Below are 16,509 nucleotides of genomic sequence, written 5' to 3' on the forward strand. Positions count from 1 at the left end.
TCCATGTCCTTCCTACAACCTGAGAATGTGACCTCATGTGGAAATAGGGTCTTTGCGGATATAATTAGTTAAGATGAGGTCACAGTGGAGTTGGGTGGGCCATAACGACTGGTGTCCTTATAAGAGGAGAGACACACAGACACACAGGGAGAAGATGGAGGCAGAGACTGGAGTGATGCGGTCACAAGCTAAGGAACGCCTGGAGCCTCCAGAAGCCAGAAGAAGCAGGAAGGATCCTCCCCTATAGCCTTCAGAAAACATGGTCCTCCGACACCTTGATTTCAGACCTCTAGCTTCCAAAACTGTGAGTGAATAAATTTCTGTTGTTTAAGCCACCCAGTTCATGGTACTTTGTAACGGCAGCCCTAGGAAACTAATACAGGTGTTAAAAGAGAAAATTTCCCAAGTACTAGTGTTTCATTAATTGACAAAAATCATACGAGTTTCAGCTACAGGGATTACTATCATCATGGGATTTAGGAATAAATTCTATTTGAGATACGGTACAATTAAAAAGTTCTGAAAAGAATACTAATGCTTTAGTAAGGATGGTTTCAATGAAATCTGTATGAAGTCTATATGATGTGGCTTTATTTAACACATACCTGTGAGTGCCCACCACGAGCGGGCCTGTATGTAAGGCAATGTAACGTGGATACTACCTTGATTACCCAACGTAAAGGTTAAAGCCAACTGATATAAAACAACTTGGCACAGAGGAGAAAGCACTGTGCATGGAGTACAAAAGTATGAACTGGAGACTAATCCCCCACTGGCAAGCTGTGTGACCTCTGGCATGTCACTCAACCTCTCTAAGCTTCAGGCTCCTCACCTGTAAAATGGGGATGTAGGAACATCCACCTGGAAGGGGAGCTGTGAGGGCTGCAGGGGACAGCAGAGACAGGCAGGCTGCTTAGGAGCAAGGCCACTGGGCCCAGACTGCCTGGTTCTAGCCCTGATGCCACCACTTATTGGCCCTGTACCTTGGTTTAGTTACTTGATTTCTTCCTAAGCCTCAGTTTTCCATCTGTGAAATGGGGATAATAATAGGGATGTTTTGGGGATGAAATACATTAACACATAAAAACTGCCTGGCACGCAGTAGGCATAAAATAAACATTAGCTCTAATTATAATTGTTGCATGCACACAGTAGGTCTCAATAAATAGTAGTTCCTGTCTTTCCTAGACTTTTGTTTCCATTAGGTGTGCAAATATTGAGGAAATGAATGAATGAATACTGCAGTGGTTTGAATTGTGGTTCCTAAAAAGACATGTCCACATCCTAACTTCAGATACCTGTGAATGGGACCTTGTTTGGGAAAACAGTCTTTGCAGGTGTAATTAAGGATCTTAAGATGAGGAAATCGTCCTGGATTAACTGGGTGGGTCCTAAATCCAATGACAAGTGTCTTCATAGGACAAAGAGAAGACGCAGACCAAAGAAGAAAAACATAGAGGGGAGGCCATTGCTGACTTAAAAAAAAAAAAAAAGCACAGTGTGAGAGTTGCGAGTTAAGTTTTATTGGGGGCAAAATGAGGACCACAGCCCAGGAGATAGCACTTCAGGTAACTCTGAGAAACTGCTCGGAGGAGGCGAGGGGAGGAGCCAGGATACAGAGGAGTTTTTGCGACAAAGTCAAAGTAGTAGGGAACGTCAAAAGATGATTGTTGGGCCTCCCTGGTGGCGCAGTGGTTAAGAGTCCGCCTGCCGATGCAGGGGATACGGGTTCGTGCCCCGGTCTGGGAGGATCCCATATGCCGCGGAGCGGCTGGGCCCGTGAGCCATGGCCGCTGGGCCTGCGCATCCGGAGCCTGTGCTCCGCAACGGGAGAGGCCACAACAGTGAGAGGCCCACATACCGCAAAAAGAAAAAAAAAAAAAAAAAAAAAAAGATGATTGTTAATTAAAGAAAACGAGATATCTCAAGTTAAGGAATATAGTGCTTTCCTATATATGGGCAGATGCAAGAGTCCTGGGCTCACTGAAATCATTCCTTTGATATGCACCTCAGCTATCTGGGGCCAGTATCCTGTATTTTCACACCCTGAGTTTCCTTAGGGCTCACGGCGGCAGGGAGTGGCTGCAGCCTGAGGGCTGCTAGACGGCAGGTATTCTTTTCAGCCCTGAGTTTCCTCAGGGCTCCCTGGCTCACGTTGAAGGGCTGCAGTCTTTGATGACTGTGACATCCTTTGTTTATTGGTGTGGCAGGAAATATTCCATTTATAAATATTCCACTTATCACCACGTAAGAGGGAGGCAGAGATTGGAGTGGTGCAGCCACAAGCCCAGGAACTCTTGGAGCCGTCAGAAGCTGGAAGAGCAAGGAAGGGCCTTCCCTGAGAGCCTTCAGTGGGGCATGGCCCTGCTGATACCTTGATTTTGGACTTCTGGGGTCCAGAGCAGCGAGAGAGTAAACTTCCGTTGTTTTAAGCCACTGAGTTTGTGGCCATTTGTTAAGGCAGCCCCAGGAAACAAATACAAATGCCCTTCTCACTCATCACGCTCTCAGAGGGTAACAAACTAAAGCTGATTGTAACCTGAAACTCTTACTTCTGAATCGTACACCTCGTATTCAGACACAGATCGCTACAGCAGAGGATGCTAGTTAGGAGCGCTGCCCTGAGGGCGGACAGAAGCTAGCTCAAATCCCCGCCCCTACCTGCTGTGTGACTCTGGGCAGACTGAGCCACCCCTCTTAGCCTCAGCCTCGGTAATGTGGGGACACTGAGAACACCCCGTCCAACTGGGGGGAGACTTCAACCACGGGAAGAATTTAGCACAGAGCCTGGCATCTTACAAGCACACAATCAGTGTTAGCGGCCACCATTAATCTACTTTAGCTCCTGCGTAACAGAAGGCTATCTGATTTAAACAGCAGACCATGAAAAACTTATAAAATACAGTTTACAGAAGGCAGCAAATGGTACCCCCAACCTCCAGACTGAGGTTTTCAAGCAAAGTCCCAGAGCTCTGGCAAGCTCTTTGAGTGGCCTTTCTTTAGAAGAAAAAAAGGATACTCCCCTTCCTTCTGTATCCCCAGCCACCTCCCCATGACAGTTTCCTGGAACTCCAGACAAGGGTGTGCCCGGTGCAGCTTCTCCTGCAGCAGCTGCAGAACGTGCCTGCTGCTCCCCCTGGTGGCGGTCACCTGCAGCTCCCTGCTCTTCAGAGCCGGAGGTGGGAGCACCTCCCCGCTGTAGGGAAGAACACTTGATGCAGAAAACACTGTTGCCACTGCAGAGTTCAATCCAGAAGCAACGTGAAGCAACGTGAACCACGTGAAAGTTCATTAACTGAAACCACTTAGACATGCTTTCATTAATTCAACAAATACTGAATTGAGTGCCATCAGCAGGTGCTGGGAAACACTGATGAGCAAAACAGATCAGAGTCCCCGCCCTCAGAGCTTCCATTTCAGAGGGGAGGGTAGCTGAAAACAGAATAAAAAAGTCAACATGGAGTAGATCAGAGCATGATTAATGCTAGGAGAGAAAGATAAATCGAGGGGAATCAGTGGTGCCAGTTGGGGAGGTGTTACAAGTTAACAGGTAGGGCTCCAGTCCATCCCCCTCAGCATCCCAGCTGCACACTCCTGACTTTGCACTGGAGCCCAGAAGCGCTGCCTCCACCGCCGCATTACACTAGTTCCTCCCACAAGAAAGAACAGCATCTTAAGCAAGACATCTCTGGAAATCCAAATTCTCAGCCTGGAACAGCACCGATTCCCAATTTATCCTAGAAAATGAGCAGAGGGCTTACACCCCATCATGTGGGAAAGGTTCCCAGGAAACAGTCTCCACTAGTGGAGATGGCATCCAGGAATGGATGGACAATGTGGAATAGATTCTGGAGCCAACATTTTCTAGGTTGTCACATTTCCCCAGCCAGAGTCCTGAGGCTCCAGAGGTCAGGAGACCTGCCAGCTCACACAGCTACACAGGCACTCTCACTATTTGTCGACTCTGGTCTGGGCCCCAGGCTGGGCCCTTAGTGATCTTGCCCCCTGCCCTGAGGACCTGAGGAAGTGTAAACCTCTGACAGTGAGCTTCTCAGGCTTCCCCAAACCCCAACATCTGAGTGTGCTGGACATTCCTGGGTTGCCTCCTGTCATCCGTTTCCCCTTCTCCCACACTCCCACTCTCACCATGTGGTTCAGGAGAGGGGTGGGGCTGAAATCACTCCAAGTTCCTAGGGCAGGCCCTGATTGGCTCACATCACCTGCATGGCTCTGCCGCCTAACAGTAGCTGGTTCAGGGATGGATACATGACCCAATCAGAGCCAACAGGCCCAAAGAGGGTGTTGCTAGGACCCTCCTGTTTCTCCTTAGGAGCTAAGAAAGAGCTTCTCTCGCACCCCAGTGTTCATTGCAGCACTATTTACAATACCTAGGACATGGAAGCAACCTAAATGTCCTTTGACAGAGGTATGGATAAAGAAGATGTGGTACATATATACAATGGAATATTACTCAGTCATTAAAAGGAATGAAATAATGCCATTTGCAGTGACATGGATGGATCTACAGATTGTCATACTGAGTGAAGTAAGTCAGACAGAGAAAGACAAATATATGATATCACTTATATGTGGAATCTAGAAAAATGGTACAAATGATCTTATTTACAAAACAGAAATAGAGTCACAGATGTAGAAAACAAACATGGTTACCAAGGGGGAAAGGGAGGGGAGGGATAAATTGGGAGATTGGGATTGACATATACACACTACTATATATAAAATAGATAACTAATAACAACCTACTGTATAGCACAGAGAACTCTACTCAATACTCTGTAATGACCTATATAGGAAAAGAATTTTAAAAAGAGTGGATATATGTATATGTATAACAGCTTCACTTTGCTGTAGAGCAGAAACTAATACAACATTGTAAATCAACTGGGCTGTTTCCTGTGAGGATGTGGGATCTGGCACAGTGGTGGCATCTCACCAGCACACTGAGAGCTCAGAGCCTGAGAATGATGCATCAGGGGACACAGCAGAGCCTGAGAAACCTGGGTCTGGGGTAACATCATTAGTGCCACTGGAGCTATGCCTGAGTCTAGTCCTGCTACTTCAGTCATGAGAGCCGACAGACTCATGGTTTAAGCTAGTCTGAGGTGGAATTTCTGTCACTTGCAACCATACGATTCTAGCTGACATAGAGTTAGGGAAAGAGCAAGAGTCTGGATGATGGCTCTCACTTTTTACTTACATGCTAGTGTGAGCTCGGGACTACATTTGTGCTTGAGACACTCTCTCTCTCAGTCTTCAAAAGACCCTCAAAGTAGACATTATTTACTCCATCTTACAGATAAGCTTGAGGCCCTGAGAGGTGAATGTGCCCACACACTAGTCAGAAGCAGATCCATGATTCAGACTCAGGTCAGCCCCTGCAAAGCCCTCACTATGCCCTCTCTCAGCCCCAGAGGCACAGAATCTAATCATCTCCCAGCAGTCACATCCATCAGGACACTCGTCTCAGTGAAAACCTCAGTTTAGCCAGCTCCCAACAAACCCACCAATTTGTGAATAATTCTGTTAGTTCCACTTCATTTGCAAAGTTTGGAGCATCAAAGAATGAAAAAGAAGCTGCTACCCCAAGATCCATTCTCGTCTCCTCCTTGGTACCTGTAGTTGGGTGAATGGTGTCCCCCTCAAATTTCATGTCTATTAGGAAAATCAGAATGTGATCCTATTAGAAATAGGGTCTTTACAGATCTAACTAAGATGAAATCATAACAGATTGGGGTGGGCCCTAGATCCAGTAACTGGTGTCCTTATAAGAAGATGACAAGACACAGTCACGTGGGGAAGAGAAGGCCATGTGGAGGCAGAGGCTGGAGTAATGCAGCTGCAAGCCGAGGAATACCAAGGATTCCCGGCAACCCCCCAAGCCTGGAAGAGGCAAACAAAAGATTCTTCCCTGGAGCCTTCAGAGGGGCACAGCCCTGCTGACACCTTGTTTTCAGACTTCTAGACTCCAGAACTGTGAGAGAATAAATTCCTGTTGTTTTAAGCCATGGAGTTTGTTATAGCAGCCCTAGGAAATGAACAGAGTGCCATACCAGGATTTATTAGGAGCTGCCATGCATTTCCCAGCTCCCCTTGCAGCTGGGTGAGGCTGAGCAAGTAACTTCCAGCCAAAGAGATGGAAGTGGAGGTATACAGAACCTCCAGAAAGAAAAGTGCTTTTAAATGAAGACCATACCCTCCTTCATCTGCCCTCCTATTGCCAACCTGGGATGCAGATGTGATGGCTGGCACTCCATAGCATGAGGGGCCATGAGGACCACGGCCACATCCCGGAGCCCCATCTGAGGGGAGAGGTAAGAGGCCCTGTGGCCTACACTACTCTGTGGAGCACTTTACAGACTTTGTGTGTGAAAGAGAAATAACTCCAGATTTTAAGCCCCTGTGTACTGGGGGGAGTCTTCTCAGACCTAATCCTAACTGGTCTAAAGAATGTGTCCAATAGCCCCACGTTGACCATAATTGCCTTTTCTTCTTGACTGTTTCTTAAGAGGCAGGTTAAATGTGTAAGTGGAAGCCTGGAAGCCTTCCTACATTTCTAATCCAATCCAACTAACAAAGAAACAAAACGCAGGCCACTTTCTGAACACGTTGCCAAGAGGCCTGTCTGACGAGGGACGTTTATCAAATGCGTGGAGAACTGGACATTTATTCTTTTCACTCTATTCTCCTAAGTGGCCCCCACACACTGAGACTACCTGAGCTGGGGATATTTCTGTTTGGCACTGAAATGGAAACAGACACCAAGTCCTTGGTTCGTTTTAAATTAAGCTCAGTCTGTCTCTTGTGCAAATACTTGTTTTTTCCTGATTTTATTTACCTTAAATATACATTTCCTGTAACAGAGGAACATATTTTACATGTCTCCTATTACACAAACTATAAGCTGTTGATAGATGCTTTAGTTAACTTAATTCTCATAATGCTGTAACAGATACATGATTATTCCTCCTTTCGTAGGTGAGGCACCAGAGGCTTAGAGACCGTAAGCAACTTGATTGGGCTCACACAGCTAACAAGTGAGGGAGTCTGGATTCACACCCAGAAGAGACTTTCTCCAAAGCCTTCTCTTCCTATTATGTGATAACACCACCCCTACACACACAAAGGGAAAAGGGGCTGGGGAATACTTCTGAGAACTTAGTATCGGTATGTGCTTAGATTTTCTATACATTAGACACTTAAAATCAGTGCATCTCTTCTGCCATTCTTGGTACTGGCTTGTTAAGCTGTGAACTGATGCTCTGTCACTGACTGGTGACCAGTCTAGGGATGGACAGCTGGACCAGGCCTCCAAAAAGGACACCTGGTCCTTCTGCCTCCAGTCCTTAAATTTCTTAGGTGTCTTCCACAGACAGGAGAGACCTGCCAAAGCTTCCATTCCACACCCAGGATGGCAGGGGCTTTGTTGGAACCCCGGGGCCTAGAACCATGCCTGGAGCACAGTGGGTCCCCAGTACTCAGCATTTACTGCTCCGTGAGGCAGGACTGGGGTACTTGCTTGTGGAGAGGACACGGCGCATGCATCACGGAAGGATGGGCTGCGTGTGTGCAGAAGGAGGGCTTGCATGCGTGCAGGGAGAACAAAGTGCTTGTGCGTAAGAGCAGGGTGAGTGTGCGGAAGGTCAGGTATGCACTCGAGCCGGTGCGGGGGAGAGGGCAGCGCACTTACCAGCCGGCGGATGTCGCGCTCGCACTCGCGCTTGATGCGGTGCACCTCGTCCTGGTGCGCCTGGTAGGCAGCGCGCAGGTCGGCCGCCTTGGCCTTGTCGGCCTGCATGCAGTTGCTGAGCGCCTCCTCCGCCTGCTTGCGTGCCGCCTTGAGCTCCAGGATCTCCTGCTGCAGCCGCAGGCGCTCGCCGTCGAAGGCCCTGCGCGCCTCTTCGCGCGCCTCGGCCAGCAGCGCCGTCTTGACCTTGTCGGCCGCACCGTCGCGCAGCACGTTCAGCGTGGCCTGCAGCCGCTGCAGCTCGCTCTCCTTGATCTTGGCCGTGCGCGCTGCCTCCTGCTCGTGCTGGCGGATGAGCACCTCACGCAGCGCCTGCAGCTCCTTGGTCTTCTCCTCGTGCAGCTTGGCCCTGAGCTCCGAGATGTAGGCCGTGTGTCGCCGCTGCTCCTGCTCGCGCTCCAGCTTGGCCTCCTGCAGCCGTTCGCGCAGCTTGCCCACCTGCAGCCGTCGGGGGAGAGTCAGTCAGGGTCAGGGCTGGGGGAGCCGGCCAGGCCCGCCGCCACCTCCCCGTGTCCCTTCGTGTGCGACAGGCCCGAGACCCTCCCCCGGTCCCCGAACTCCAATTCCCCCTCCCGCCACCTCCATCAGTCCCACGCAGTCTCCCCTACTATTTTGTTGAGATGTTCCCAGCCGTGGAAAAACATCTGAGGGTGCTGGAGAGGAGAGTAAGGCTTTGACATCCCTTCCAATTTGGAGATTTACGAGGAAGGACAATTTATCAGTCACAAAATAAGCCACGCAGAAATCATCTGTCTCATCAGAGCAGAACAGATCGTAAACCAGAAACACATTTCCAGTGCCCATGCCCTGAACTCTGGAGTTAGAGAAAGCCGAGCAGGTGGACGTAGAGAGGGGCAGGGGTGGAGGTGCCCTCACTGCTGAGAGGCTCTCCTGCCCGGTCTGGGGGCTTCTGTGCCCCTCCCCCCCACATGAAGCTCTCACAGCGGCAGGAAGGAGGTAACTGCTTTGCCACAAGGCAGCCAAGCATCAGAGATGCGCCGCTGGTGACCTGCCTGGGATGAGGGGCTGCCAAGGGGCAGAGCCAGGCTTCACCCCCAGGCGCCTGGCCCCAGGGCCAGTGCTCTGCAGGTGCCAGGCTGCTAACCCCACCAGAAGGTATTCGTCTATTCAGCAAACAAAACATTATTTGTAAAATATGCCAAGGGAGTGTCTTCTTCAAACACTCCAAAAGGCTTTATTCGATCTTTTTTTTTTTTTTTTGCGGTACACGGGCCTCTCACTGTTGTGGCCTCTCCCGTTGCGGAGCACAGGCTCCAGACGCGCAGGCTCAGTGGCCATGGCTCACGGGCCCAGCCGCTCCGCGGCATGTAGGATCTTTCTAGACCGGGGCACGAACCTGTGTCCCCTGCATCGGCAGGCGGACTCTCAACCACTGCGCCACCAGGGAAGCCCATCGATCTTTTTATTTCAAATATCACACAATTACACACATTCCACAGGAACCCATTCGTTTTCTACATTACAGCAATCTCCGAAGAACAGAAACAAATGTGTCTCTCATGGATGAACTGCTTCCAAGGTGGCAACATTTCCCCCAGACCACAGTCTATAGAACACCAACATGCTGAAATTAATTTTAGGTGAGGCGTTTTACGATGTCACTCGGGTTGATAAATCCTTACTCATAACAGCAGGGAAAGGAGCAAATAAACCTGGCCAGGCAAAGATCCAAGATCAATGTCTCCTTACATCAAACACGCATAATCACAGAAATAAAACAAGGACTGGACCTGTCAGAGGGCTCATCTCACCCAAGAGCTAGAATTGGCCTCTTCCTAAGGGATTGAGTGCCAGGAAGCCAGAACTTCAAATATTTAACATGATCTCCCCAGGGAGGAACTAAATGCTTCTGGCATTCTCCTTCTAAGGAGGCAACACCCTTCTAACTTTCTGGGATGCTGACGGTGATTTGAAGTCAAAGGGATGGGATCTTGTCGGAATCCAAATCTGCACTGACGAGTGCATTTCCCTCTGCAAATTACTTAACCTCGAGATGGTTAATGTTACGTGTCAACTGGGCAGGGCTGTGGTACCAGGTCATTCGGCCAAACACCAGTCTAGATGTTACTGTGAAGGAATTTTTAAGGATGTGATTAACATTTAAATCAGTAGACCTGGAGTAAAGCAGATGAACCTCTATAATGTGGGTGGGCCTCACCAAGTCAGTTGAAGGCCTTCAGAGAAAAGACTGAGGTCCCCCAGTGAGGAAGGAATTCTGCCTCATTACTGTGAAATCAACGCTCCCTCGAATTTCCAGCCTATCTGCCCCGCAGATTTCAGATTTGTCAGCCTCCATGACCATGTGAGCCATCTTCTTGAAAAAATACCAAATCCCTCTCCATCTCTCTCTCCTACTGGTTCTTTTTCTCTCTGAAGAACCCTGACTATACAAACCTCCCAGAGCTTCCTGATCCTTCCCTGTGAAACAAGGCCATCAACGGCTGCCCCTTAAAGACTGTTGGGAGGAGGAAAGCTGAAAGCAGATGAGCGGATAAAGGGAAGTTTGGTCCCATGCAGTAAAGGAAGGAGGAATGTGGCCAGCGTGAGCAGAGCTGCGTGCAGGGCAGCCTGGTGGGGGGGCGGGCCTGCCCCTGGGAGGGGAAGAGGGGGCCAGCTGAGATGGGCCAGGTGACACCCGTGTGTAAGGCAGGGAGGCTAACAGTGGATGGGCTGTGGGAGAAGGCCCTGCTGGGTCCCACCAGCTCTGCCTAGAAAAGCTGAGGGCCAAGCCCAGGCGCCATGACCCAGGTGTGGCACGGTGAGGCGGGGTGGCCCCCGGTGGGCACAGAGCACCCCCTCCTTACTCCATGGAGTGGAGCAGGTCTACGAAAGTCATGTGCCACTTGACTCGCCAGATGCCTCCAAGCTGTGCCCCGCCCCCAAGTCCAGAGGTGCAGCAGGAGAGAGGGGCCCTTACCAGCCTTGCTTCAGCATCTGGGCTCTAAATGTGGCAAGAGCAAAGTGACCAAGAAAGGGCAGGCATCTGGGTGGGAGGGGCTGGCCTGGAGAACTCGGAGCCGGCACCGCCAGCGCCCCAGTGGGCACAGTGAAGTCAGCCTCCACTCGGCTGCTTCCCCCACTCCTCAGCCCATCTGTCAGCGCTGGGTCTCCACTTCCAGGCCTAGGCCACTTTTCCCCATTCCCTGCGACCACCCTGGTCCAAGCCAGCGGCAGCAGCCCTCTGCCAGACTGTGGCAGTCACCTTCTCACCCATCGCCCTGCCTCTGACCCCGCACACTCGCCCCTTTAGTCCTTCCCAGTGGCCAGCACAGGCCTCTGAACACACACGTTAGAAGGTTTCCCTCTACTGCCCTCTGAATCCACGGGGTGCAGGTTAACCGTTCTGAAACCACTAGAGTGCTGAATAACTAAGTAAATGGGTGGTGGGGTCAGGCCCTCCCTGCTGGAGGGAGGACAGATGAGCAAGGGGAGGAGGCCAGAGGATCCAGGTGGTAGTGGATTAGACCGGGGACATCAGTAAGAACTCATGTTTAACTTAATGTACATATAGATGTTACATTTAGAAATAGTTTAGATATGTACACATACACGGTTAGTATAGACGCATACACGGTTAGTATATACACATACACGGTTAGTATATACGCATACACTTCCTTGCTCTGTCAGCTAAGCCTAGAAGCAATGACATGCCAGCAGCGGTGAGCACACCCAGTGCCCAGATCCTGGTTTCTCATGCCATTCTCTAATAAGTGGGACCAGGGCTCCTTGGAGAAATGAGTGGCTCTAGGACTGGGGCAGGGAATATACAAGATGAACCTGGAGCACCTTACAGGACTGGAAGGTAAGGGTGTACCCAAGAATAAATTAAAAAATAAATGCCACAATGATGGGGTGCAAAGGAACACAGGGGTCCACTGAAAGAGATCCCCGTGGCCAAAGCTAGAACAGTTTGAGCAACAAAATAAAGTAGTATTGGATTATAAGCCAAAGTGTAAAATAGTGTTCATAGTGATATAAACGACTGAATTTATACATATAAAAATATGAAAGAAAACAAAAAAAAACCCTCGAGGGCTCTGTGGCATCCAGCATACAAGCCCAAGTCCTCCCCGGCCCACAGGACTGACCCCAGCTGATGGCTCTTCGGTCCTCCTCCCTGACCACCCAGCTCAAGCCACGTCCCTGGCTGGTGCACCTCAGACATCCAGGCACCTTCTCGCCTGAGGCCTTTCCCCAAGCCGGCCCTTCTGCCTGGAATGCTCCCAACCAGGCCTCTGTAGGACCTGCCCTCCCACCCCCTGCAGCACCCCTTTGCTGACCACCTCCCTAAAGAGCCACCCCCACTGCAACCCCACGACTCTCCACCTGCTTCTGCTGCTTTACTTTCTTGGCACTTTTCACTATGGAATAAATATTACATGTTAATCTCCTGGCCTTCGTTCCCTACCTCCCCCATTAGATACTAGCGCCAGGAGAGGATCTCCAGGGCAACCCAGCTTCTGGGACAGAACATGGCACACAGTAGGTGCTCAATAACTAGCCACGGACTGAGCAAAGGAAAGAATGAAAGGATGATGGGCCTGGACGTTTTGTAAATAATGAATGACAGCGTGCACTCCCTGGGGCATGAGGGTGGCCGCGGTTCTGGGGCACTGGACTTTCCCCACATGCGTGCTGGCTCCTAGGCTAGCTGGTCCCTCCGCCTGGTCCCTGTGCCTTCACCTTCCCTCCATTCTCCAGAAGAGCCGGAAGGCTTCCCCGACTGGGTCAGGGCCTCCCCTGGGCTCCCAGAGCCCTGCATTATTCCCTCCATCACCACACAAATCACACCCAAATTCCAACTCTCCCGGCCTACCCACTGCAGCCGGCAGCCCCTGGAGGGCAAGATGAAGGCCGATTCACGTCTGTAGCTGGACTAGTCCCTGGCCCAGTGTAGATCCAGACCAGGGTGGGCTGCTCACTTCAAGAACGAATGAATCACCAGCTGGTGAGCGGTGGGCAGGAGCCGGAAGCTTCATGGCCTGGCTTGGGCCCATGTGCTGACCACTGCCCTCTCTGCCCCCACCCACTCCAGGCCATGGGCCTCAACAAGTCAGGGACTCTGCCCCAGGGGCCTTGGCACCCTGATTGGTGCTGAGGATGCTCCCAGGTGACGCCGGACACTTGGGATGGTGTGAGCCCTGCTCCCTTTTGTGCCAGCCAGCAAAATCCTTCAGAGCCAGCTCCAGACCACCTCTGCAAAGCTTTCTCGGGCCACCCTGACCATTGCATGGCTTCCTAAAATCTCTGGTACGACATGCCAAGTACTGTCATCTGGCTAGCTCCCTGAGTATCTGAGCACCCAGCCTGCTTGAGGGCGGGCCGTTTCTGAGTCACTTCCAAACGCCCAGCCCAGGCCCAGAGCACAGGCACGGGGCGGGGGGCTGGGGGCTCGATGAATGTGTGGATGAACCAACAGGTACGTTCCGCACATGCCCTCGCCCTGCGGTGTTCAATGGGGACTCCTCTGCTAAAGTAACAACTGTAAAGTAACACTGTAGCTGCTAAAGTAACTGCTAAAGTAACACTGTAAATACAACGTCAGCAACAGTTATCATGAGATCATATAGAAACAGCAGTTAAACTCAATCACAAAGTTTATACTTATGTTTCTCATAGCAGCCAGTAAGCACAGTGCTGAGTTCTCTGAGAACAGAAACTCTCCCAGTGGCGGCCTGGATAAGCCCCCCGGCAGGGCCACGGGGTGGCTGGACTGAGCAAACGGGCAGCCGGGGCACGTAGAGGCAGGAGGTACCTGGGGAGGCACAGACTGGGTTTCTTGTAGGCCTAGCTTCCAGCCCAGTGCCAACATCTGTGTGACCTGTGACTGTGCGGACCTGCTGTGATGGGCTGAACTGTGTCCTCCCAGATTCCTGAGTGGCCGTCCTAACCCCCGGACCCTCAGAATGTGACTGTATTTGGAGACAGCCTTAAAAGAGGTTACTAAGTTAAATGAGGTCATGGGGGTGGGTCCTGATTCAACACAACTGGTGCCCTGACAAGAAGAGATTAGGACACAGACGCACACAGAGAAGAGCATGTGAGGACACAAAGAGAGGGCGGCCGTCTACAAGCCAAGGAAAGAGGCCTCAGGAAAAACCAACCCTGCCCACACCTTGATCTCAGACTCCCAGCCTCCAAGACTGTGAGGACATAAATCTCTGTTGTTGAACCCCTACCCCGGTCTGTGGTACTTTGTTACGGCAGCCCAGCCACCTCTCCTCTCCAACCCTCAGTTTGCCCACCTATAAAGTGGGGAAAGCCACAGCTGACCTCACAGGTTACTATGAGTGTCAGGAGGCCCTCTAAGGTACCTGGTGTGGCCTGTGTAGCAGACGCATAAGTGTCTGCCAACCACTGAGTAACTACATGTGACAGGCAGTGCCCAGGCCCCGGATATGACTCTCTCATTCCTTCCTTAAACAACCCAGGGAAGCAGACACATCAGATGTCCCCATTTAACAGATAGGGAAGCTGAGGCATAAGGCAGCTACCTGGCTTGCCCCAAGGCCTCAAGGCAAGTTAGGTGGTGGAGGTGGGACGGAGACCTGGCCGAATGACATTGGCTGTGCGGCTTTCCCCATAACCACAGCTGCTGCTGCTGCTACTGCCTGGTTAGCCCCTCCAGGCCCAGCTGTGCAGCTGACAACCCAGGGGATCCTGGCAGGCAAATCCTTCCTGAGCTGGACAGGATGTGGACAGGCTGGCACCACCAGCAAGTGTGCTGAAAGACCTTGGCTGCACCGGCCCTGGAACTCTGAGTGTCTGGGGATGGGAGGCAAGCTCCAGGAGCCCGGTCTTCATCGCCCCAGGTTGGGGACTCTGCCTCTGCTCTCCATGTAGCTGTCTTGAGCTGGGGTCAGAGCCAAGGACCAAGCCCCAGCCCCCTCCCCACCCAGGAGCTGGACCCCGCTCAGCACTGCAGCTGTTGCCAGAGTCCCAGCTCTCAACCAGACACCTGCTGCCATCCCCCAAGCAGTCCCTCCCCTCCCTCAGGTGCTATGGGCGGGGCCGGAGGGTACCTTCACGGCTTGGGGTATAAGGCCAGCCAGCCCCTCAGTCGGGCCCCCCAGGAGCAAGCCCAAACCCCGTCCCCCTTCTCTTCTCACACGAATGGCGGCTCCACCCTGCTAGGAGAGCACCTCCACCCCACCTGCTTTTGCCCTCAAACCACCCAGGTCAGAACCACACCAACAAAGAGGACTGGGGCAGCGCCCAGGCACCGGATGGGCTTTTCTTGCTTACATTACCTAAGATCTTTAAGACAACCTTAAACTGGGTGGTTATCATGATGCCACGTTACACATGAGAAAACGGAGGTTCAGAGGCTTTATGTCACTTGTCTAAGATCGTGAAGCCAGTCAGGGGTCAAGGTGAGGTCTGAAGCCAGGTCTGCATGATTAGAAAGGCTGGGTTCCTCCCACAGTGACTGGCTGCCCATCACGCCAACACTTTGATTGGCACCCAACAGGGCATCGTACTGACCGGCTCCAAAGCTCATACCTGCCTCACGAGAGCAAAACAGCTCCCATCACAGAGCCAGGCTCCAAATCAAGCCCTTTATGTCAGGGGTCCCCAACCCCCAGGCCATGGACCGGTACCGGTCTGCAGCCTGTTAGGAACCGGGCCGCACAGCAGGAGGTGAGCGGCGGGCGTGCGAGCGAAGCTTCACCTGGCGCTCCCCGTGGCTCCCCACCGCTCACGTTACCGCCTGTACCCTCCCCCCAACCCTGTCCATGCAAAAACCGTCTTCCACGAAACCAGTCCCTGGTGCCAGAAAGGTTGGGGACCACTGCTTTACGTATTGATATACATATTTACATCCTTACTCCTGCCCACCGGCCCATCAGGTGGTACTGTTATAATCCCGTCTTGCAGGTGAGGGAAATTACGGTGTGGAGAGTGAAGTAACTTGTCCGAGACCAGAGCCAAACGTCGGGGAGGGTCGGGGCCGGGGTAGCGGACAGGATTCGCATCCAGGTGGTCTCTGTACCACCACTGATGTTATACCCATTTTAAAGAGAGGCAAGCTGAGGCTCAGAGAGGTGGAGTGCCCAACCCCACCCCAGCCCTGGGACACACCCTTCACACTTACCTCAGGGGCAATTTGTCCACTGGGAATTCACAGCCCACCCCTCACTTGAGCCAGGAGGCCCTTGTCCCTCCCACCTTGCTCTTTTCCTGCTGGAACTCGATCTGAATGCTGGTCAACTTGGCCCGCAGCTCCTCGTTGGCCATCTGCACCGCGTCCATCTCCACCTCAGGCTTCTCGCCCTTGCTCCGGCCTTTCTTAGACATGCTTCCTCTCAGGTTGAGATGCCGAGATCCTGTGTTCACTCCCGCCAGCCAGCAGGCGCCGCTCGCAGCTCCGCCGTGCTAATCAGTCTCACAGGGCTCAGCTCCCCCTCTGCGTAAACCACCATCACTTGGGATCCTGGGGGAGGAAGGAAGCCAGGTCAGCAGAGAGAGAGGGGCTGGTGCCCCCTTGCCTGGGGCACTCAAACAGGATGGCAGGCAGCGTTTGCCGATGCCTCCCTCCCTGATCCGGGCACCTGCTCACCCCGAAGATGCCCCACCATTCACAACACTGACCTAGGGCTTCTCCAACAGGGGCTGCATCAGAATCACTTGGAAGCTTGTTAAGACGGAGTCCTGGGCCCACCCCCAGGAATCTGATTTGCATGTCTCCCAAGCTCCCAGGTGAGGCTCCCAGGTGACCA

General features: G+C 52.1%; 1 protein-coding gene across 2 annotated transcripts in view; it reads right to left on the bottom strand.

Annotated features, from left to right (window-relative positions):
- JAKMIP1 (janus kinase and microtubule interacting protein 1) overlaps positions 1 to 16,087 on the bottom strand; it is a 72,642-nt gene extending 56,555 nt beyond the window's left edge. The window contains exons 1-2 of one of the 2 annotated variants that reach the window (XM_060087709.1): positions 15,959 to 16,087; positions 7,709 to 8,203 (exon numbers count right to left, since the gene is read on the bottom strand). In XM_060087709.1, coding sequence (XP_059943692.1) covers positions 7,709 to 8,203; positions 15,959 to 16,087 — 624 coding nt within the window. The remainder of the gene's footprint in view (positions 1 to 7,708; positions 8,204 to 15,958) is intronic. The other variant, XM_060087777.1, reaches the window with a different exon arrangement.
- Positions 16,088 to 16,509: the final 422 nt, after the last annotated feature.

This window comes from Mesoplodon densirostris, chromosome 1, assembly GCF_025265405.1.
Source record: "Mesoplodon densirostris isolate mMesDen1 chromosome 1, mMesDen1 primary haplotype, whole genome shotgun sequence".
NCBI lineage: Eukaryota > Metazoa > Chordata > Mammalia > Artiodactyla > Ziphiidae > Mesoplodon > Mesoplodon densirostris.